Consider the following 22,052-nt stretch of genomic DNA (forward strand, 5'->3'; position numbering starts at 1 on the left):
GAATTTCAAAGTAATTACCTAATCACCTTGCACTTGATTCATTACAATACCTTCAAGAGAAAGAATACACTTAGTAACAGATATTGGCACAAGCAAATAAATAATTTCTTTGTTATATAACCTATATACCACATTGTGATCTAGCATTTCAGAGAGCTGAGGACTTGAATTGATGATCTCATCAAGAGTGCATTTCTCAAATTTCTTTTTGTCATTTTTGCAATCTAACCAATGTATATCACCCACCATGCCTCTCTGGCAATTTCCATCCACTGGCTTTATTGGTAGAAGAACAAAATGTGATTGTTCCTCAAATTTCAAAAGAAATTTGTTTTCGTGATCTAAACATTCATAAGATCAATGTCCTAGTTTCTTTTTATGCCAAGAAGCCTTAAACAATCAGCCCTAGTAAAACTGGGCAATGAGTCATAACTGTTCACATTGTTCACAATTTCCTCCTTAATCTGAGTATAATATGAAAATGCTGTTATCCTCAGGCCCTTTACCATACTATTCAATAAATGGTATAGACTGAGGTGATCTCAAATCTAATAGTTCCTCAAAACATTTGCATTTATCTTTCTTGATATGTTTAAATTATCTCAGCATCATAGAAGACAATCTGCTTTTCATATTTTCTCTATGGATTTCCAAGACCCTGCCGCCTGTTGGCCAGGAGCTTCTCCGTGGCTGGTTGTATAGCGTGTGGACCAGTTGGGTGGAAGAGAGCCTGCAGGAGCCCTGGCACCTTATGCTTTAGAATGCCCAAGTTTCCCTTAGGTGAGGGCCTAAGACAGCTTGACATGGCCAAGAACGGGGAGCAGTGTCAGGGTGCATCAAAGGCTCCAAGTTTTGTTTATAATTGAATTAGATTTTATGAGAAAAATAGCCCTCTTATTATCCCTCTTGTAACTAACTCCAGGCCCACTAACCATCCCCACATGTACCTATTCCTCAAACTTCACTGAAAAGATTGGAGAACACCTTCATTTTTGTTTGTCTTCGTTTCCTTTGTGATGCTTTTTTCTTTCTAGGTTTCCTATATGCTTTCCAGAGTGATCCCTCCCACCCATTGTTCTCTCCCCTTCTTGCTCCTGCCTTCCTTTCTTGCCTTTCTTTTACTGTGCATTCTCCTCTCTAAATTGAAAGCACTGCTCAGGACTTTCCTTCCCCTCCTACAAAGGCTATTTTACCTCCTTCCTTTCCCTGCCAGACTTTCCCAACAACTGGCTGTCCTTTGATTGTTCAGCCTCTGGCACAAGTCCTACCTATTTGTTGAATAAATAAACGAACGATCTCACCTTCATGTCCTGGTTCTCTTCGCTCCAGCACACAAGCCTTCTTCTTGTTCTTTGAATAGGCCAAACTCATGCCCATGTTCGGGCCTTTACACCGATTGGTCCTCTGCCTGCAATGCTTTTCTTCAGGGCTTTGCCCAGCCAGCCCAAGCATGCCAGCACACAAAAATGCACACATTATTTCTTGGACATCATCAGTGGTCTCTTATTCAAGTGCACTTAAAATTTTTTTTTTTGAAGTACCAAGACCAGGGATTGAACCCAGACCTCATATGTGAGAAGCTGGCATTCCTGAGTTACCTTTTTTCAGTTGTTTGCTTGTTTTTGTTTTGTTCTGTTTTTAGGAGGCACTGGGAACTGAACCTGGGACCTCCCATATGTGAAGCATTTAAGCTACATCTGCTCCCCAAATCAAGTGTACTTTTAAAGTAAACTTTAGGGAAGCAGATTTGGCTCAATGGATAGAGCATCTGCCAACCATATGGGAGGTGCAGATTCAAACCCAGGGCCTCCTGACCTGTGTGGTGAGGCTGGCCCACGTGTAGGGCTGATGTGCACAAGGAGTGCTGTGCCATATAGGGATGTCCTCCGCATAGGGGAGCCCCACGCACAAGGAGTGCGCCCTGTAAGGAGAGCCACTCCATGCAAAAAAAGTGCAGCCTGCCCAGGAGTGGCGCTGCACACATGGAGAGCTGACGCAGCAAGATGACACAACAAAAAGAGACACAGATTCTGGGTGCCGCTGACAAGAATACAGGCGGACACAGAAAAACACACAGCGAATGGACATAGAGAGCAGACATGGGGGGGAGGGGGCGGGGAAGGGGAGAGAAATAAATAAAAAATAAATCTTAAAAAAAAAAGAGACACAGAGTCCCGGTGCCAATGACAAGAATACAAGCAGACACAGAAGAACACACAGCAAATGGACACAGAGAGCAGACAACTCAGGGTGGGGGAGGAAGGGGAAATAAATAAATAAATAAATAAATCTTTAAAAAAAAGTAAACTTCATATTGAAGTATAACATACATATGAAATAGTGCACAAATCAAAAGAGCACAGCATGATAAGCTTTCATAAAGTGAACACCACCGTGTACATACAAAGAAACATTGACACTCCCAAAACTCCTCTTGTGTCCATTCTTAGTCACTATTCATCTGAAGTAGACCCATTATCCTGATTTCTAACACTAAATATTAATTTTGCTTGTTCTTAAAATCATTTGGTATACTGTATGCTGTTGTGTGTCTTTCACTCAATTTTATGTTTGTGTAATTCATCCACATTGCATGAAGCTTTAGTCCTTTAATTATCTCTCTCTAGCATTACATTGTGTGAATATATCCAATTTATCCCATTCTACTCCTGATGGGCATTTAAGCTGTTTCTAGTTTTGATCTATTACAATAGTACTGCTATGAACATTCTAGGACATAACCTTTTTTACCTTCACTTTTTTTTTTTAAAGATTTATTTTTTATTTATTTCTCTCCCCTTCCCCCTCCCCATCGTTGTTTGCTTTCTGTGTCCATTTGTTGTGTGTTCTTCTGTGTCAGCTTGTATTCGTCAGTGACACCTGGAATCTGTGTCTTGTTTTGTTGCATCATCTTGTTGTGTCAGCTCTCCGTGTGTGTGGCACCATTCCGGGGCAGGCTGCACTTTGCTCACGCTGGGCGGCTCTCCTTATGGGGTGCACTCCTTGCACATGGGGCTCCCCTATGCGGGGGACATCCCTGCATGGCACGGCACTCCTTGTGCGCATCAGCACTGCCTGTGGGCCAGCTTATCACACAGGTCAGGAGGCCCTGAATTTGAACCTTGGACCTCCCATGTGGTAGGCAGACGCCCCATCCATTGAACCAAATCTGCTTCTCTTTCCTTCACTTTTAACAGCTTTATTGAGGTAAAATGAAACACCATACAATTCACTCACTGTTAAGTGTACAGATTGATGATTTTTAGTAAATTTATATAGTTGTGCAACAATTACTACAACCCGCTTTTTTAAAAGACTTATTTATTTTTAATTTATCCCACCCCTTCCCCTGGGTGGTTCTCTCATCTGTCTGCTCATTGCTTGCTTGCCTTCTCCAGGAGGCACTGGAAATCGGACCTGGGACCTTCCACATGGGAGGTGAGTGCCCAATAGCCTGAGCCACATCTGCTCCCTGCAGGCTGGGGTGTCTGCTGGCTCATGGCATCTGCTCATTTAGGTGTCTGCTCATTGCAGCGGGTGCAGTGTCTGTTCGTCTTCTTTAGGAGGCACTGGGATGTGAACCTGGGACCTCCCATGTGGTAGGCGGGTGCCCAACTGGTCGAGCCACATCTGCTTCCCATCACAACCCACTTTTAAAGCTCTTCCGTCACTTTCAAAGTCAATTCCTTCTCTCAACCCCAATTGCGGACAACTACTGATCTTTCTGTCTCTACAGTTTTGCATTTTCTAAAATTTTCATATAAATGGAATGTAGTCTTTGATGTCTGGCTTGTTTCACTTAGCATAATGCTCTTTGAGGTTCATCCATGTTAATGCATGTATCAGTAGTCTGTTCCTTTTTATTGCCAGGTAGTGTTCTTATAAGGACATAGGACGTTTTGTTTGTCAGTTCTTCCATTGATGGATATTTGAACTGCTGTGAGTTTTTGGCTATTATGAATAATGCTCTTATGGACGTTCACATGTAAGTCTTCTTGTGGACATGTGCTTTCATGTCCTAGGAATGGAGTGGCTGGATTGTATGATAGTGGTCTGTTTAACATCCTAGTAATGTCAGAGCCAGGATTCTAAGTTTGATTCCTGTTAAAAGGTCTAAACTCGTTCTGTTTGCATAAATTCAGACATATACACATACTGAATAGATTTACACCCCTGCAGAAACAGATTACTCAGTGTTTTTGGCTTCTAGCAGAAAAGTCATATTTCAGGAAAGGGTTTTATCTTTTAACATTTCATTCATTCACTCATTCATTCATTCATTCTGCATTTTCCAGGCATTCTGTTAAGAGGTGGGCAATACAAATGTAAACATGACCCTGTACATGCCCATAAGAAACTTACAGGATAGTGGGGCAGTAAGACAGGTGAACTGGGACGTGTGCTATGGAGTGACCAGGCCTGCAGGGGCTCCTCAGAGGGGTATGTAAGATCCTCATGTATGAGAGAACCCAGCCTATGTCTAAGACAGAACAGAAAGGGGCAAGGCAATAGATGCTGCTGTTCTCAAAAAGCTTGCTCCCAGGCAGAACTGGGAGAACCTCCAGGGGATCACTGGAGATGATGAGTCCACTGCTACCCAAGTGGTTTGGTTCCAAAGCCAGAAAACAATTTGTTAGGGATTTTTTTTGAAGATATTTATGCTATTTAAAACTTGGAAACTTTCTCCTTTACTCCTCTTCCCTTACCACTTCCTGCCTGAATTCACCCTTACCAAGGGCTATTGGTTTTCTTACTGTTCTGTTCACTCAGCCCCACCGCCAGTACCATAGCAAGGGCTGTCGTATCCTCTCGGTGTTTGCAGGGTTGTGTTGGGGGTGCTCAGAACTAAGAAATGGTTCTCTCTGTGGGGCCTCAACTGGTGATCTGACCTGCTTATGCATTCATGTTCCTAGCTTCCTGGTGGCAGAAGTTGGGACCACGACTAGAAAGTCACGCTGTGGCTTGGAAGAAGCTGTTTCTTAGTCTTTGGAATCCCAGAACCTTAGAGCCCTTTGTCATTTGGTTCAACCTCCACCCAAATTTAGGAAGGATCTTGCCCAGGAAACTTCACAAGACCTTTCACCAGTCTTGTTTTCCCTCCTTGAAAAAGCTAGACTCAGAGGTCACTAGACTCCTGATCCCAAAAAAAGACCTCTCAGAAGAATTTATACCCCCCTCTCTTTTAGCATCATCATCTGCATAGTATCTTCTGGGAGATGATGTGTTAATATTGTTACAAAGAAATTTATGAAGGGAAACGGACTTTGGCCCAGTGGTTAGGGCGTCCGTCTACCATATGGGAGGTCCGCGGTTCAAACCCCGGGCCTCCTCGACCGGTGTGGAGCAGGCCATGCGCAGTGCTGATGCGCGCAAGGAGTGCCGTGCCACGCAAGGGTATCCCCCGCGTGGGGGAGCCCCACGCGCAAGGAGTGCGCCCGTGAGGAGAGCCGCCCAGCGTGAAAAGAGGGAGCAGCCTGCCCAGGAATGGCGCCACCCACACTTCCCGAGCCGCTGATGACAACAGAAGCGGACAAAGAAACAAGACGCAGCAAACAGACACCAAGAACAGACAACCAGGGGAGGGGGGGAATTAAATAAATAAATAAATCTTTAAAAAAAAAAAAAAAAAAAAAAAAGAAATTTATGAAAATACAGTATCTGGCCCCTAGGAACTTACAAACTGAGAACAGGAGTTTGAGTGGCATGATTTGCACATGTCATTCAAGACAAAATAAAGATAAAGTTTTAAATACTGGGTTTTAGTTAAAATCCATATAGCCTTGGGGAGATGGTGTAGCCAGTGGCTGAGCACCTGCTTCGCATGATGAGGTCCTGGGTTCAATCCCCAGTAACCCCTAAAAAAAAAAAAGCCATATGGCCAGCCACATCAGACATTAAACTAAAAAAAGTTTTTTCTTTTCTTTGGACTATCCAGTGGATATAGGTAGTGACCTCAAATTATAATTTAAATTTAGGGGCAGCGGACTTGGCCCAGTGGTTAGGGCGTCCGTCTACCACATGGAAGGTCCACGGTTCAAACCCCGGGCCTCCTTGACCCATGTGGAGCTGGCCCATGTGCAGTGCTGATGCGCGCAAGGAGTGCCCTGCCATGCAGGGGTGTCCCCCGCGTAGGGGAGCCCCATGCGCAAGGAGTGCGCCCCGTAAGGAGAGCGGCCCAGCGCGAAAGAAAGTGCAGCCTGCCCAGGAATGGCACCGCCCACATGGAGAGCTGACACAACAAGATGACGCAACTAAAAGAAAGATTCCCATGCCACTGACAACAACAGAAGCAGACAAAGAAGACACAGCAAATAGACACAGAGAACAAGAACAGACAACTGGGGTGGGGGGGGGGGAGGAGAGAGAAATAAAGAAAGAAAGAAATCTTTAAAAAAAAAAATACTTAGGGGAGTGCTGAGGATGAGCGGATTTGCTTTTCCCCAGGGTGCAGAGGAGTCAGAGAGGGGAAGGCGAGAAATGACATTTACTGAGTGCTTTCTGTATTCTAACGCGCCTTAGATCAGTCCTCACAACAAGCCTGTGAGGCAGGGATCACTCGTTCCGCTTTGCTGGTGGGACACTGAGATGTAAGCTCCCTGGTGGTCAGGTTGCTGGTTAAAGGGTACAGAGAGCTCTGAACCCAGTTCTGCCATTGGAGTCACACAAGCTGCCTGGAGGCAGACAGTGCTGCTGGCACTCTGGGCTCCTGCGGGAGCTCAGCCTTAGGTCTGGAAGGGAATGCTGTGTTACCCTCATTTCTCTCATTTCTTTTTGTTTCACATCAGAAAAGTCATCTTTAAGAAGGCTCCTTCCAAGGAGGGGAGGAGGAGGCAACAAGAACAGGCAGGCACGGAGAGAAGTGACGCTTTGCAGGCATTTTGTCAGGGCCTCCAAGCAGCTTCCCACTAGGTGCCCGGATGCTCTAGGAAAGAGGCGTCCTGCACCTCCCTGTGGGGCCTCAGCTGGTGAGCTGAATTTCTCATGAGTTCATGCCCCTCCTTCAGCTCAGGGGGCCAGTCTGTCTCTCAGTTTTCCCGGGTTTTAAGGCTCAGGCCTTAGAGCCTTAGTCTATCTGGTTCTATGCCTGCCTTTCTTGGACAACGGAGGTGAAGCCTCAAAGGTAGAGTAGCTAGCCTGCAGACCCACGGCTGGCGAGAGAGGGCAGACAGAAGCAGAGGAGCGTGGGGCCAGATTGCCTGCTGGCTGGACAGAGACCAACCCTGGCAAACATGACGCCTGAGTGAGGAGGGAAAATTCTGTCCAAGAAAGAGAAAGGAGAAAAGTGGCTGTTCTTATTCCTACACCTGAGGTGTGAATTCCTTTATTGAGTCACACAATAATTTCCCCAAAATTCCAAGTCCTGCTATTTTAGGCTCTCAGCCAAGCATCACCTCTTGCCCACCCAGGCCGACACTCCTCCAATGTGCCTCACAGCCCAGCAAGGTGGGGGATGCCTGGGGATGGGCTCCTGCCGCTGCACTTCATCCTGCCACCCCTTTCCCCTGCCCTCCACCCTTGGTCCTGATGGTCTCACCTCTGGACAACTGTGTCTTTCCAAAACTTTGTTGGCAGTTCCTCTCCGTCTTGACAAAATCTTTCCCATGGCACTGACCTTACATCGTACATCTGAACATTGTACAGAGCTTTGGCTGTTACAAAGTGCTTTCATATCCAGCTTCCCACTTGATCATCATTACACCCCTGTGAGGTGGGCAGGGAAGGGATTACCAACATTTTATAAGCAAGGGGACAGAGGCTGCCCTTTGGATTCTTCAGTGTCAGCAGGAAAGACGTGCGAGCCTCAGCCTCCCATTGGCCCAGCAGCGCTCCTTTGGCACAGGTTCTAGGTTTTCTCTCTCTTTTTTCCTCCTTACAATTCCTAGGATCCTAATGGATTCTCCACAGCAGACATATTGCATACATGGCTGGTGATCCATGGTTTTTTGAAGACTGCAATTGCAAGCTTTGTGTTGCTTTGGCAGTGTCCCTCTAGACTCAGCTGATTTCCAGCCATGTCCAGTGACCACTCCTGCTCCATGCTCTCAGACTTTCCTGTTTATAATTCATTGTCTAATCAGATTTTCAGGGGACAAGAGTTTACAAATTTCCATTTTATCCAAATGGATCTCTTTTGGTTTATTTTCTTTTGCCTAAATGTTAGGCATCCAACCTAATGGGCTTGAAAATTAATATAATTTATTTTCCTTCTTGCCAGTGCAAAACCAAGGTGTCCTTAAGACAAAGACTAAAGCCCGGAATCCTTCCTCCTCTTCAACTTGCTTCTTGAATCAGCAGCAAGAAAACAGTTCTGTAAACAGGTGTGGGTCTGTGTCCGTGTGTGCATGGACTTGCTGAGTTATTCCTTTCTTAAGTGGTTTTGTACCTGTCAAGTATAAAGTCGCCTTCTTGCCTTGTTCAGAACGGAGATTCCCGTGACAGCTGCACTTGCATCAAGGCCCGTTTCAGCTGCTCGTACGTTACAAACATCACCACATTCCAGGATCCCAAACGCAAAAAGGAGGGTGTAAACCTGATGAAAAAAAGAAAAATGTCAAAACGGAGTAGGCTAAGAGACAGAAATAGACCTCCTCTGGGGGTGCTGGCTCTTGGCGAGGTGCTGCAGGTCTGGAGCACTTTTAGTCGAAGCATTTTCTGAGGCCTGTTCAGCAGTTTCCTCCCCTGCTGGAGGAGTTTAGGCAGAAGTTGGAGTCAGCAAAGGAAACAAAACTAACATTTACCTTCAACCAGGTTACTGTTCACACATAATATCTCAGGTAATTCTCACAATAATTCTATAAGGTAGTGATTGTTGTTGCCAGGTTTCATTTTCCAAAACAGAGGCATAGGGAGCTTGAGTATCTAGAACCATACAGCTAGGAAATGTCAGAGATGGGGTTTGAACGAGCTGGGCCTGACCTGACTCCCCCCTGCCGCTGGGTGTGTGATAAGGAAGAGGCCTCAGGATCACGTCCATACTGGCCCCTGCCGGGCCACTGAGAAGCTGGGACAGCCCTCTGTCCCCATCTGAACTGGAGCGCACGTCCAGGCCTCCCCTGGCGGAGGCCCAGCGTGGCACCAAATCGGGCTAATCTCCGGAGCCTGCCAGCCTCGGCAACAAGTGATTGTGTTAGGGCCCCTGCCTCAGCTGCACTTCAGCCTCACTCTCTGCCAGTCCCCCCAGTGTCTCCCCACCCCCACCTCCCGCTCCTGCCGGCTCAGCTGATTACACTGCTCTGAGGATGCCAGGCCCTGGACTTTCCTGAGCCTCCGCCCAGCGCCTCAAGGGGGTGTGGCACAATGGCCACCAGTGTGAACGCTGGAGTCGGTTCTGGCCTCAAATCCTAGCTCTACCAGTTTCTAGCTTTACCACCTTGGACAAGCTACTTAAATATTTTGATTCAGTGTCTACCTCATAGACTTGTCATGAGGATGAAGTGAGTTAAAGTTATGAAGCACACCGCAGAGGGCCCAGTATCAGCAAATGCCCAATAAATGGCACAGAGTTGTCCACCGCTCTTTGAGGGAGGCATCGCATAGGGCCCGGAACCTGCAGGATGCTCAGTGTTTAAGGAGTGAAAGAATAAATGGACACCAGAGGCTACAGCTGAAGACTGTAACGATGAGGGACGTATAGAAAAGGAGCAGTCTGACAACTGAAATACATTTTCATCAAGTCAGCCCTGGCTTGAGAACTGGGTCCAATCTAACACCAGGACCCAGAAACTCTCTGCTGAAGGCATCGTTGGTAGGAGGTGAGACGGTCAGACTGTGATCAGGCTGCCCATCACCGGGAGGACTGACAACAGGTAATGCAAGAAGCCCTGCGTTTGGAGACTGAAGGTCTAACGTTTGAGCCGTGGCCCTGCAATTTTAACTTCTTAAACAGGTTACTGAATCTTTCTGAGCCACAGTCTCTTCCTCAATAAACGTGAATACTACCCACTCCTGGGGGTTGTTGAGATAACATATGTAAAGTGTTCAGCAGAGGCCTGATAAGTAGTGAGCAGCTATCATGATTGATATTAATAACCCTCATTCCTGGGAAACGGACGTGGCTCAACCAATTGGGCTCCCGTCTACCACATCGGAGGCCCAGGGTTCGATGCCCAGGGCCTCCTGGTGAGGGTAAGCTGGCCTACGTGGCAAGCTGGCCCAGGCAGAGTGCCAGCTCATGCTGGAATGCCGCCCCACACAGGAGTACCCCCCTGCATGGGAATGCCGCCCAGCACTGGAAAGCCACCCCACACAGGAGCGCCGTCTGATGCTGGGAGCTGCACAGCAAGATGACGCAACAAGAGACACAGAGGAGAGAAAACAAGAGACATAGCATAACAGGGAGTTGAGGAGGCGCAAGAGAGAAATCGCCTCTCTCTCATTCCAGAAGGCCCCAGGATTGTTTCCTGGAGCTGCCTAATGAGAATACAAGCAGACACAGTGAATGGACAGAGAGAGCTGGGAATGTGGGGAACAGGTTGGGGGGGGAAGAAATAAACAAAATAAATCTTTAAAAAAACTCATTCCTGATGTGCCAGGGACTCTGGGAGATAAAAGATGTAAAAGCCACCAGTCCCTGCCTTCGAGGCACTTGCCCTCTGGCATGGGGAATAACTCAAGCTTGTCAACACTACAGCCCAAGGGAGAAGGTGGTGAATCCCATAGAGATGGCATCAAGGGGCTTTGCTGAAGTTTAGTGGGAGGAGGGAAATTTAGACCTGAGAGTGTCAGGGATGATGTCACATTTGAACTAGTCTTGAAGGACAGCCAAGATTTAGAGCACCTAGATGGCAAGGGAAAGGTGTTCCACTCCAAGGCAGGATACATGCAAACAAGAACCCCTGAGGTGGGCTGGAGAAGAGAGTGGGTGCTTAGCTGCCGCAGGCTAGTGATCAGTGGGAGTGGTGACAGGCTGGGGTGAGGTCACAGGACTGCCTTTCCCCTGCTCTCCTGTCCGATAAGTTTGAAGTTAGACAGCACTTATCCCTAGATGCCTTTGGCTTAGATAAGCCTTCTTTGAGTCTCCAAATCAGTTTGGTGCACTATTTTTCTTCTTACTTCTGTCATTCTTTATCCTTTGTGGCATTGATATCTGTGCTGCTCGCTACTGAATTTTTTAAAATTGTAGTTTCTGTTTTTATTTTAATATAGTTTAGGGAACAACATACAAAGCCGAGCTTTCCTACCAACTACGGATAACAGCAGGAAGCTCCAATCACAGAAATTCCTTGTTTTGTGACAGCTAAGGAGAGCAGTCAGCCCTAGACTTGAACGGTTAGCTACAACACAAACATCTTTCAAAATGAAATGCCATAACAGTAAGACAGGTAAACCAGAGCTTAGGTGTGTTACTATGGTAGGCATGTGACACATGAAAGACAGCGAGTGGAAAAAGGGAACGATGGAGAGAGGGAGAGGGGGGAGGGAAGAAGAGAGAGAGGGGGGAAAGGAGAGGAAAGGGGAGGGAAGGGAAAGAAAGCAAAATTAAAGCAGAGCAAAGAAAGGAAAAGAAAAGAAAAAGAAAAAAGGAAAGAAAATTTAAAAAGGCAGCCTGGCGTGCTGGAGGCAGGGAGGAGCCTCACCCCTTATAGAAGGCTGTGAGGCCCTCCTGGGCCACCATCCGCAGCATGCAGTCCAGGGGGCTGCGGTACTGGCCTGCGGGGGAGTTCATGTACCGGGTCTTCACCACGTCCACTGGGGAGGCCACCACTGTGGCACAGAAGCCGGCTCCAAAGGCAGAGACAAAGTGGCAGGGGAAGTTGTCTGTAGATGGGAGGGAAAGAACAAACACCAGGCTGTGAGATGGGGGTGCACCTGCTTTTGGTTCTGTGTGTGCTCAGTTTTTGACACCAAGTAAGCTGTGAGCTCCTAGAGAGTAAGAATAGCATTTGCCATGCCTCATGGTGCCCAGGCCTGAGCTCTTGGTATGTCCTGGCAAAATTGAACTGTCCCGTCCCAGAGTTGGAAGGTTATCCAGCCCAAGAAACTGCCTGGCAGATGAGGAAACTGGAGCCAGAGAATGTGTGACCCTCGCAGTGAGAGGTGGTGCTGGGGATGGAGCCCAGCTCTTTGCCTCCCAGTCTAGGGCTCTTTTCTGCTCATCACAATAAGCACTGGTCTTTTACGGGGCCGCTTCCTGTTCTCCTACAGCCTAGTTGCCTCTGGGTGGTGTCCACTCATGGAGTTCCAGGTCCCCTCCCTGCTGGGCCCCCAGAGGACTCTGGGCAGGGTGAGCAGGCTGCTGTGGAGAGGCTATCTGCTTAGAGCCCACAGCCTCACCGGTCAGCAGGTGATAGTCCAGCAGCTTCTCCTTGATGATGTCATAGGTCACCATCTCAGCACAATTGACGATGGCATTCCTTGTGATGTTGGGCCAAGTTCCTGTTAGGAATGGGGAGAGGGCTGATGAATGGGGAATGGAAGAAGTGGACACCCTAGCTGCAAGGCTACAGAAATCATTTCTTCCAGCCCCCCAATTTGGGCGGCATAGTGCCCCCTTCCAGCCAGAGGAGCCTGGCTGAGCAGATTCCATACTTTTCTTTCTAGTGTTTAAGAACTCTTTGTTAAAGAGTTGAAGTTAAAGATTGTCCATGAACTCATTAGGGACAGAAAACAGAGAGGCCCACTCATGCTTATTTGGGCCACATTTTTGACAATTGGCAATAGTTATCAATATTGCAATATGCCTCCCTGAGACCAAGTTGGAGCCAGAGAAGGAAATCTTTCTTTGGAGGAGGGAGGCTGGGCTGGTTGCTGGCAGGGCACTTGGAGAGAGGCAGGTCCAACCCCCTCATCGCACAGATGAGGCCACAGTTTTGGGAGGACCCGTGCAAGTGAAGTGACCAAGGTGCTCCATCCTTAAGCCACGGTCTCTAAACAGTTCACGGGGTCACTGTTTCTTTTGCAAGGACTCCTGTGGCCCCACACCCACATACGGGAGACATTCCAGCACCTGCAGACACGAGCATTTGTCCACTGTGTAGACAGCAGGGGAACCTTGCCGCCTTTGCTCCTAAGGAAGCCCTCCTCCCCTCCTCTTCCTGCCCCTTTCCTCACTGCTGTTCCCCTCCCATGGCCTCTGCTTCTCCTCCGTGCCCTGAAGTTACCCCTCTTAGACCTTTTCTTGGACGTCCCTTCCCTTCCATCTCCTCACATCTGGAGGCTACTCTGCCCTGAGGCCCAGCCTAAACGTGCCCTTTCCTCTGGAGCTGGCATGGCCTCTCTCACCTCCGGAGCTGCCCCCCTGGCATAGGCCTAGCACAACCTGCCCTGTGGCAACGCTGCTTCTTGGCAAGTCTCCCCTCCTTTGCATGTCTGTAAGCGCCTTGAGGGGGTAGAAGGTGTCTCATACTCATTTCTGTCTCCCTCAGAGCTTGCACATGGTGAAGAGTTGCTAAACTGAACTGAATTTGAGGCCCTGTGGCAAGGCAGCGAGATATTTTGGCTGGGGTGTTCTTTCAGAATCACTGGGATAGCACCATGCTAGGAGGCCTCTCCTTGCTCGCATCCCTGCCCCAGCCCTGGGAAGGCCAAGAGCCTGGGGCCCAGACCAACCTTTCCAGAGGCCCCTGACCCCTTCCTCTTTGGCGATGGTTCTATAGGCGTCCATAGTCCCGCTGTATTTCCGATCACTGCCGGGCCCAACCTGCATGCTGGCCTGGAATCGGACCTTCACCACGTCCGTGGGCTGGGCACAGGTTACTGCCATGGCCCCTGTGGTGCAGCCAGCCAAAATCCGGGCAGCAATGCTGGAGTCTAGGGAGAGGGAGAGGGAAAAGAGGGGTTGGGCCAGTGTCCAGCCCTGAACACCTCTCTGGGACTGATGCTCTTCTCTGGGGGACTGCCCTTGCCCGATACCTGAGCTTTGTTTCTTGGGTTTGGTTTTTGGAGCTTGGTGCCGGCCATTCAGTCTCCTCACGAACACCTGTTACCAGCTTCCCCAGGCCCCAGCTCTGCCTCTCAGAGTCGGGGCTGCCCCGGTCTCCTGACCTGCATGTCTAGGCTCTGCTTCTGCCCAGCCCCCTTGGTGTCCGCGGGATACCCAGGCACTCACGCTCCGATCCTTTGGGGGTGTAGAACTGCTTGACAGAGTCGTAGAGGCCGATGCGGATGGAGGCGAAGCTCATCTGGCGCTGCAGGCCGGCGACCAGCCCGTTGTAGGGGCTGCGGGGGCCCTCGGTGCGCACCATGGTCAGGAGGGTGCCCAGCACGCCGCGGTACCGAGTGCTCTGGGCCGCCTGGGCTGCCTGGTTCTCCCCCTGGATCTGAGGGACAACCCGCCACGGTGTGAGGGGCTCGTAGGCAGGGCAGGAAGGGGCCGTGTGCGGAGGGACCCGAGTGGGGCTGGCCCTGCCCGGCTGGCCCTCGAGAACAAGTGTGATGGCCTGAGCCATCAGCTGGCAGCACTCATACCAGAGCTGGGCGGCGTTTTACGGTTCAGGATGCAGTGCCACGCAGGCACGGTGAGCAGATGGGGGCCGGGTTATTCTCCCCATTTTACAAACAGCCCATGCTTTACCCAAGACCGCACAGTCAATTCCTGACCAGTACCTCACACTTGAAGGTTTACAAAGTAGGAGGAGGCCACGAAGGGCCTGTCACATCATGCCAAGGAATTCGGAAAATTTTTTCCCCCCTAAGCAATGGTGAGGGGCAGAGGGAGGATCTTGAGCAGTGGAGTGAGTGAGCAGACCAGGGTTCTGTGTCAGGAAGAGCAGGTGCTGCAGCTGGTGCAGGTGCTGTGGGGGCAAACTCAGCCCCTCTTCTGTTGTGAGCAATGACGCTCAGCAAAGCGCACCTACCTGCAGGCGGACCTTGGCTGTGTCCAGGGGAAACGTGACGAGGTCGGCAAAACACGCCGCCGTGCCTGCCCCCAGGAACTTCACGGCCGTGGTGGGAGGCACCTCGGAAGGCTTCAGTCCAACCATGGTCCCAGGAGGCTCTGCCCAGTTCCTGTAGGGCCCAGGGGAGGTCCAAGGAGAGTGGGTGCTGCGTAGCCCTGGGCTTCAGTGCAGGGAGGAGGCTGCGGGAGGTAAGAGACAGGCGGGAGGGAGGCTGATGGAACCTGTGCTGTCTGGTCCGGTCCTCTGGCTCCCCTCGGGGAGGGGCTTCAGGTAAGGGAGAAGCCTGGGCACTGCTGTGCTTGGGGTGTGTGGATTTGGTCTCTAAAAACAGGTCTCTGGGAGCAGGTGTAGCTCAGCGGTTGAGCGCCTGCTTCCCACATAGGAGGTCCCGGGTTCAATCCCTGTATCTCCTAAAAATCAAATGCAAAAGCAAAAGGAAACAACAACAACAAACCAGGTCACATTCCTACTCCTTTTATCTTGCAATCTTCAGCTCACAGACAAAGTATCTTTTAGCCTGCGGTTTCTTCTCTGTCACATGAGGGTTTCTGACAAAAGAACTTTTCCTCCTAACACTGCAGGATCCCTCGAGGTGGAAGGAGACCGGCTCCAGGTGGCTCTGCCACTCTACCTCCCCGGAGGGCTCGGAGGGAGATGAGGCTGCAGTGGAAGCACTGATGGCCAGGGCGGTTTCGGCTGATCTGGCTGGCTCGACACATGCCCTGTCTTTTCTCACCCTTCAAGGGCGTTCCTTCTCAGCTGACGAAGATGAGCTTCTCAGACAGAAGATCACTTTTGGGTAAAAGGATGTGCTGTCTCCCCAGTCCTCCTAGAGCCCATGTATGCTCATGCACATATGCATGTATACACACACACACACTTGTACCCGCGTTCCCTCTTACCACAGGTTAGCCAGGGGCGTGTTTTCACATGAGGGTCTCGGTTGAGCCTCGGTTCCCTTGGGAAGCTGGCACAGTCATGGGCAGTTGTGATCTTCTGTGCACTGGCCTGTGGCACTGATGCCATCTCTTAGCCCTGTGCACTCCCACTCATACACACCCTAGCCCACTAGGGTCCTGGAACTTTCCGAGTCCTTACCCTTAGAGCCAAGACCAGCTTCACAGAATTGTGACACGGCAAATATTGTGTGCCTTTCCCTACAATAAAAAGGACTCTGAACCTGTGGTCAGAAAACCCGGGCTCTGGTCCTGTCTTCAGGGCTAACTAATTGGATGTGTAATTTAGCCCCTCTAGGGTGAATGGGAGTATCTTACTTGTTCACCAGCGGTGAGATGGGTGCCAGTAAGTAGGGGCTGGGCCAGGTGAGCTCTTGAGGCTTCCAGCACTGCCATCTACAACTCTGGTTCTATCTGTGCTGTCTCAACTCCCACCCTTCCCTGCAGCACCTTGGACTCATGTTTGCTGCCGCCTCTCCCCAGCACAGCAGGTTCTTAGGGAGGAGGCGATGCATGAGTTCATGCTAAGCTCTATCTTCATGACATGATGCTAGGCACTAGGAAAGGAAAGATAAATGGAACGAATCAGACATGTCCCTTGTCCTCAGGGAGCTCACATTCCAGTCAGGAAGACATATAGGTGGAGAATTAGCCACCAGGAACAGAGGAGGTGGGGGAGGAGGAGGATGGGCTGAGGCTGGAACTCACCAGCCACTGCGTCTCAGTCTGGAAGCCTGGGTTACAGTGTGGACGGACAGACTTTAAATCCTGCTGAGGGAAGGGATGCTTTTATTCTGATCCTTCCCAGCATGAATTTGTGTTGAGGTTTTATTTTTTCATTTTTTATTTTTAGGAGGTACCAGGTACTGCACTGAACCCAGGACCTCGTACATGTGATGCAGGCACTCAACCACTGAGCTATACCATTCTGCTGTTTTAATTTTTTAAACTTTTAAAATTGAGGTATAATTTATGTGCAATGATTTAGACATTTTAAGGGACATTTAGCTGTAAAGGATACTGTGCACCAATTCTGGAATGTTGGGCCTGGATAACGGATGTAGATTTTCTGTATGGGGATCTAACCTAGTGTCCAAGTATATATATGTCAAAGCATGTCATTCAATAATTCCTTATCTTACTGAGAACAAAGTCTGAATCCTCTCTTCAGGATTGTCTGAAACATCATCTCTTCAGAGAGGCATTCCCTGAGCATCCAATGTAACGTGATAACTCCCTATCACTCCGTCCTCTTCTCTTCCTCAGCTCTTTTTCACAGCATTAATTACCCCTTGAGCTTGTCAACCGCCCGGCTCTCCCATCGGAATGTGATGTCCAAGGGAGCAGGGACTGGGACTGCCTTATTCACCACTGTAACTCTTGTGTCTACAAGAGAGCTGTACTTGTGCAAAGAATGAAGGGGGGCATTAGCAGAACCTCTTCCACATCACATCATTCTTCTCCTCACATCATTTCCTTGAGGAGAGAAAGTAGGAATTCAAATCAGTTAAAATCAGCACATACGAATGAGACCTCTCCTGGGTCTAGTGCTAGTTAGGCACTCTAGGAAATCTGGGGATCAGGAAAAAATGCAGTCTTTGTGGACCTGCCCATGGGAAATCTCAACGAGTCTGTGGGGCAATGGCCAGGGGTGAAGTGGAGCCTATAACGGGGGTAGTCCTGAGTCACCCATGGGAGGTAGAGTAGATGGGCATGATCTCAGGTCAGAAACCAAGCCCGGAGAGGCTCTAGAACTTTCATTGTTCAAGTGCAGGGGTTCCTAACCTTTTTTTGCTCCATGGACCCCTTTTTCAGTCAGGGGAAAACCAGGGACCCCCTACTAAGCTGACGCTATACTGTGTGTTATTTAATAAATACATCACATCTGCACCAACACAGCCCCACAAGCATGTTTTTTTGAATTTCAATTCAAGCTCACAGACCCCTGGTTAAGAACTCCTGAAGTAGTGGGAAGAGCAGGCCACAGTACTGGGCAGAAGTCAGGGCTACCCCTGAGGCCAGCGTTCCTCAACATCATTCCCTCTCACTCCTGCCTCCTGAAGCAGCACTCGAGGGCCCTAGCAGACAGCAGACTTTTGCCACTGGGCGCTACAGAAGCAAACTGCCCTGTTAATGTCTGCTGAGCACTTCCTGCGCCAGGCACTGTTCAGGACACTGCCTGATTCAATCCCTTTATAAGGTTTTAAGGGAGTTGTTATTATTATCCCCATTTTGTAAGCAAGGGACCTGAGGTTTTGAAGGCTTCGGCTAGTCATACAGCTCAAGTGATGGAACTGGGATTGGAGCCAGATCTGTCTGACACCCGAACCTGTGCCTGTTCCAGTGCCCAGTGAGTCTCAGACGTCAGGATCCCTTGAGCTGTTTGTTTACCAAGTTGGTTTGGGTCTGGGGTGGGGCCCAGGAATCTGCATTAGAAACAAGTTCTTCTGGGTGGTTCTGAAGCAGGGGTCAGAGCACCCCATTCTGAGACGTGCTGCCTGATGCCATATTGCCTCACTACCTAATACCCAACCTTCCCTGACAAAGCCTCTACTGCATCCCACCGAAGAAGCCAAGGTCCCCAAGGGCTCTGTAAACCTCCCATCACATGACTTGGGCCAGGCCTCAGGCCAGAAGTGCCCCCACCATCCCTGTTCAGGAAGGAGGGGCCCCCAGGATCCTCATGGGAAGAGAGCAACATGCTTTGGAGGAATCCCGGGGGGTCTGGACCAGACCAAGGAGAAAGCTGCCTCTTCTCTGTGGGGATTTGCAAAATCCCACCAGTGCCAACCAGCAGAGCAAGGGGGACGTGAATCCTGGGTGAGCGACACAGGTGGTGGGTTAGAACCCCAGCCCTGCCACCAGCAACCTGTGTGATCCTGGGTACACTCCCTCATCAGGGCTGCAGTTCCCCATCCTGACAAGGCAGAGGCTGGACTCAATCTCTATCAGCTCTGAGAGGCTATGGCTAGTGATCCCTGCCAGCTCCTGGTGGCGGTAAGCCTTTGATGAAAGGGAAAACACGGAAGAGGGAGAGGGAAGCTGGAGGAAGAGAGTGGGTCTTACCTGGGCGTTCAGGCAGGGCGGCGGGAGCACAGGGCTCCTTAGGGCTCTGTGGCAGGAGGGCTGCAGCAGCAATCTTATTGCCCCTCCTTGACAGTCGCTGCTCCCTCTGCTGCCTCGTCTGGGGCTTGGCGCCGGTCTTTATACACTCCAGCTGACCTGAAACCTTATCCTAGAAAAGCTGGTTAGCAGGCTAGATCACTTGACAAGAGGCTTGTTGGTGAGGGACAGGGAAATGAAGGAGAAGGTCAGCAAGTTCCAGAAATGGTTCAGTTTCCTTGACTAGGGCTCTTTAAAATAGCTCCTTCAAACTGTGAAAGAAGAGCTACCTTGAGTGACCAGGGTATATGGGGCTGGACCTGTCATCTCTGAGGGTCCAAAGGCCAAGGTCCCATGATAGGCTGGGCAGGGCTCCTCCAGGCTGCCTCCTAACAGTGGTAATAGCAGTCATTTCTTGGTGCCTATTATGTGCTGGGTACTTTACAAACATTTCTTTCTCTCACAATCCTGTGAGATAGTACTATGTGGATTCTAAATGTTCTTTTTAATAGCAGAGTTATTGAGGAGGTCACATTTAAAGTATAATTCAATGGTTTTTTAGTATATTTACAGAGTTGTGCAAACACTACCACATTTTTTAGAACATTTTTGCCACCTCCCCCCTCCAAAAAAAAAAAAAATTTCCATAACCCCTGAGCAGGCACTTCCCTTCTCCCCTTTTCCTACCTCCTGGCAACCACTAATCTACTGTCTCCATGGGTTTATCTATTCTGGACATTTCATATAAATGGAGTCCTACAATATGTGTTTTTTGTGTCCAGCTGCTTTCACTTCTTAGTATAATGTTTTCAAGGTTCATCCACATTGTAGCATGTATCAGTATGTCATTCCATTTTATGGCTGAGGATTCTAATTTTTTAACACTAATTTTACAGAGAAGAAAAAAATCTCAAGAGGAAAAATGACTTCACCAGGTGAAACAGCTAATATGAGGCAGGGCCTGACCCCCAGCCTCCTGTAAATTGTCAGGAACCTTGGGTCTATCTGCTGTGACATGGCAGCATGGACACTGTTGGAGCCAAAGGGAGCGGGGGGGCGAGGTATGCGGACAGGTTGGGAAGGGTCCCCTAGAGAAGCTGCTGTAGGCTCCATTCTCAGGCACCGAGGGTAAGGGTTGGGCATGCCTGAACCTGGGATCCCAGTGACAATGCGGAGAGGAGGGGAGAGGGCTGGGGAGGGGCAGAGGAAGAGCAGCCAACGATCATTTCTGGACTTGGGCACAAACACGGAGCCACAGGGCAGGTGGTCAGGAGTCCAGGGCAAAGCCTGGGTGGGGCCTGTCCTGTTCCTGTCCTTGGATCAGGCCCTGACCTAAACGTCAGCAGAACAGGCAGTTACTATCAAGGATGAATGGTCACTAAATGTAAGAACAGGCAGTAGAGTTACTATTAGGAGGGAAGTGGCTGCTGGGGCTTCTGAGGTTGAGAGGGCTCCTCACAGGAAGCATGTTCAGAGCTCAACCAGGAAATGCTAATTTGGTGGTAGGGTGATGGGCAGGGAAGAAGCAGGGGAAGGATAAACAGTAGGAACCCAAACAAGGGGCAGCAACTGGCTAATGGTAGGATTGGAGAGACACTGTAGGGCCGGGCACTAAACGCCAGATTTAGGCACCTAGATTTTGTCCTGTGGCCAATGGCAGGGAAGGGGAGAAAGGCCCACCCATTTGTTGAACACCTGCAATGTGTGAGGTGCTAGGTGTTTTATAGCTATACCTATTTCAGTGATTCACCAAGTATGACCCTTGGACCAACAACACTAAATTGACATACCTGGGAGTTTGTGAGAAACGCAAATTCAGAGGTTTCTATCTCAATCAACTGAATCAATCTTTGGGATGGTGTCCAGGAACCTTTTTAAGCAATCATCTAGGTGATTCTAATGCAGATTAAGTTTGAGAACCATTGCTTCACTTATGTAAAGGGCAATTTAAACAAGCACTTTTACAGTCCCTGGGTACTGAGCCTCAGGGGTATGGTAATTTGCCTGATTGCCCTCAGCTTCTGAGAGACAGAGACAGGACTCAAACCCACCTGTCTGGCTCAGGGTATGCTCCTGCTTCTGCCACTGTGGCATCTTTGCCAGGAAATCACTAGTTTTGGGCAGAAGAGGGATAGACTCTCTTTCTCATATTTTGGGATAGTCTTTGGTTGCAGGAGCAGCAAGACATCTTCTGAAAGGCTCTGATGCACCACATCCTCAACCCCACTGGGGTCCCACCAAATGGACTGGGTAAGGGCAGGCAGGTGATTAGGAGTGAGGTGGGGATCCATGGTGACCAAGGAAGAATCCCAGGCTCTAAGACCTGCTTACTGGGCTGCTCTGTGCCTTTGCTTCTGCTGTTCCTCCTCTGGAATGCTCTATCACCACAAACCCTCACTCTGCGATGCCCATAGGAAGCTGATGGTTTCTGGCATAAAGCACCGTTGTAGGTCCTGGAGAAACTTGGAGGGAGTGCTCAGCTTACTGCAGCCTGGGAGTTTTTTTTCTTTAAATTAATTAAAAAATTTTTTTGGTTCCTGTTTTTCTTTTAAAGTAATTTTATTGTGGTACTATACACACACACACACACGAGTTGAAATTTCTCATTTTAACCACTTTAATGTGTACAATTCAGTGATATCAATTACATTCACAATATTGTGCTAACACCACCATCCATTATACAAACTTTCCATCACCCCCAACAGAAACTCTGTACCCAGTAAGCATCATCTCCCCAGTCCCCACCCCAACCCCCATGGTAAGCTGTACTCTACTTTCTGCCTCTATGAATTTGCATATTCTAGTTATTTCATGTAAGTGAAATCATACAGTATTTATCCTTTTGAACCTGGCTTATTTTCCTCAACATGAGGTCTTCAAGGTTCATCCGTGTTGTATCAGAACGTCATTCCTTTTCCCCACTGACTACAGTTCCACGGTACACATATACCACATTCTGTTATCCATCCATCTGTTGATGGAACGTAGGTGGCTTCCATTTTTTGGCTATTGTGAAGGATGCTGCCATCAGTAGTGGTATACAGATATGTCAGAGTCTCTGCTTTCAATTATTTTGGGGGCCTCGGAGCTTCTTGAGGGTAGGACCGTATCTGTCTGCTCTGGCTTTGTGCCTAGAATCCAGCTCACACTTGGG

At 49.2% G+C, this 22,052-nt stretch overlaps 1 protein-coding gene and 1 pseudogene across 1 annotated transcript; both read right to left on the minus strand.

Moving 5' to 3' along the window:
- Nucleotides 1-18: 18 nt before the first annotated feature.
- On the minus strand, nucleotides 19-805 carry LOC139436142 (protein FAM91A1 pseudogene; annotated as a pseudogene).
- A 4,860-nt stretch (nucleotides 806-5,665) lies between these two features.
- UCP3 (uncoupling protein 3) lies at nucleotides 5,666-19,156 on the minus strand. Its single transcript, XM_058305934.1, has 7 exons — nucleotides 18,860-19,156; nucleotides 14,796-15,016; nucleotides 14,048-14,258; nucleotides 13,549-13,749; nucleotides 12,274-12,375; nucleotides 11,577-11,757; nucleotides 5,666-8,530 (listed from the first exon to the last, which is right to left on the minus strand). Exons 2-7 carry the CDS (start codon nucleotides 14,919-14,921, stop codon nucleotides 8,416-8,418), a joined length of 936 nt encoding a protein of 311 aa, XP_058161917.1. The 5' UTR covers nucleotides 14,922-15,016; nucleotides 18,860-19,156; the 3' UTR covers nucleotides 5,666-8,415.
- Nucleotides 19,157-22,052: the final 2,896 nt, after the last annotated feature.

Source organism: Dasypus novemcinctus, chromosome 10, assembly GCF_030445035.2.
Source record: "Dasypus novemcinctus isolate mDasNov1 chromosome 10, mDasNov1.1.hap2, whole genome shotgun sequence".
In the NCBI taxonomy this organism is placed as follows: Eukaryota; Metazoa; Chordata; class Mammalia; order Cingulata; family Dasypodidae; genus Dasypus; species Dasypus novemcinctus.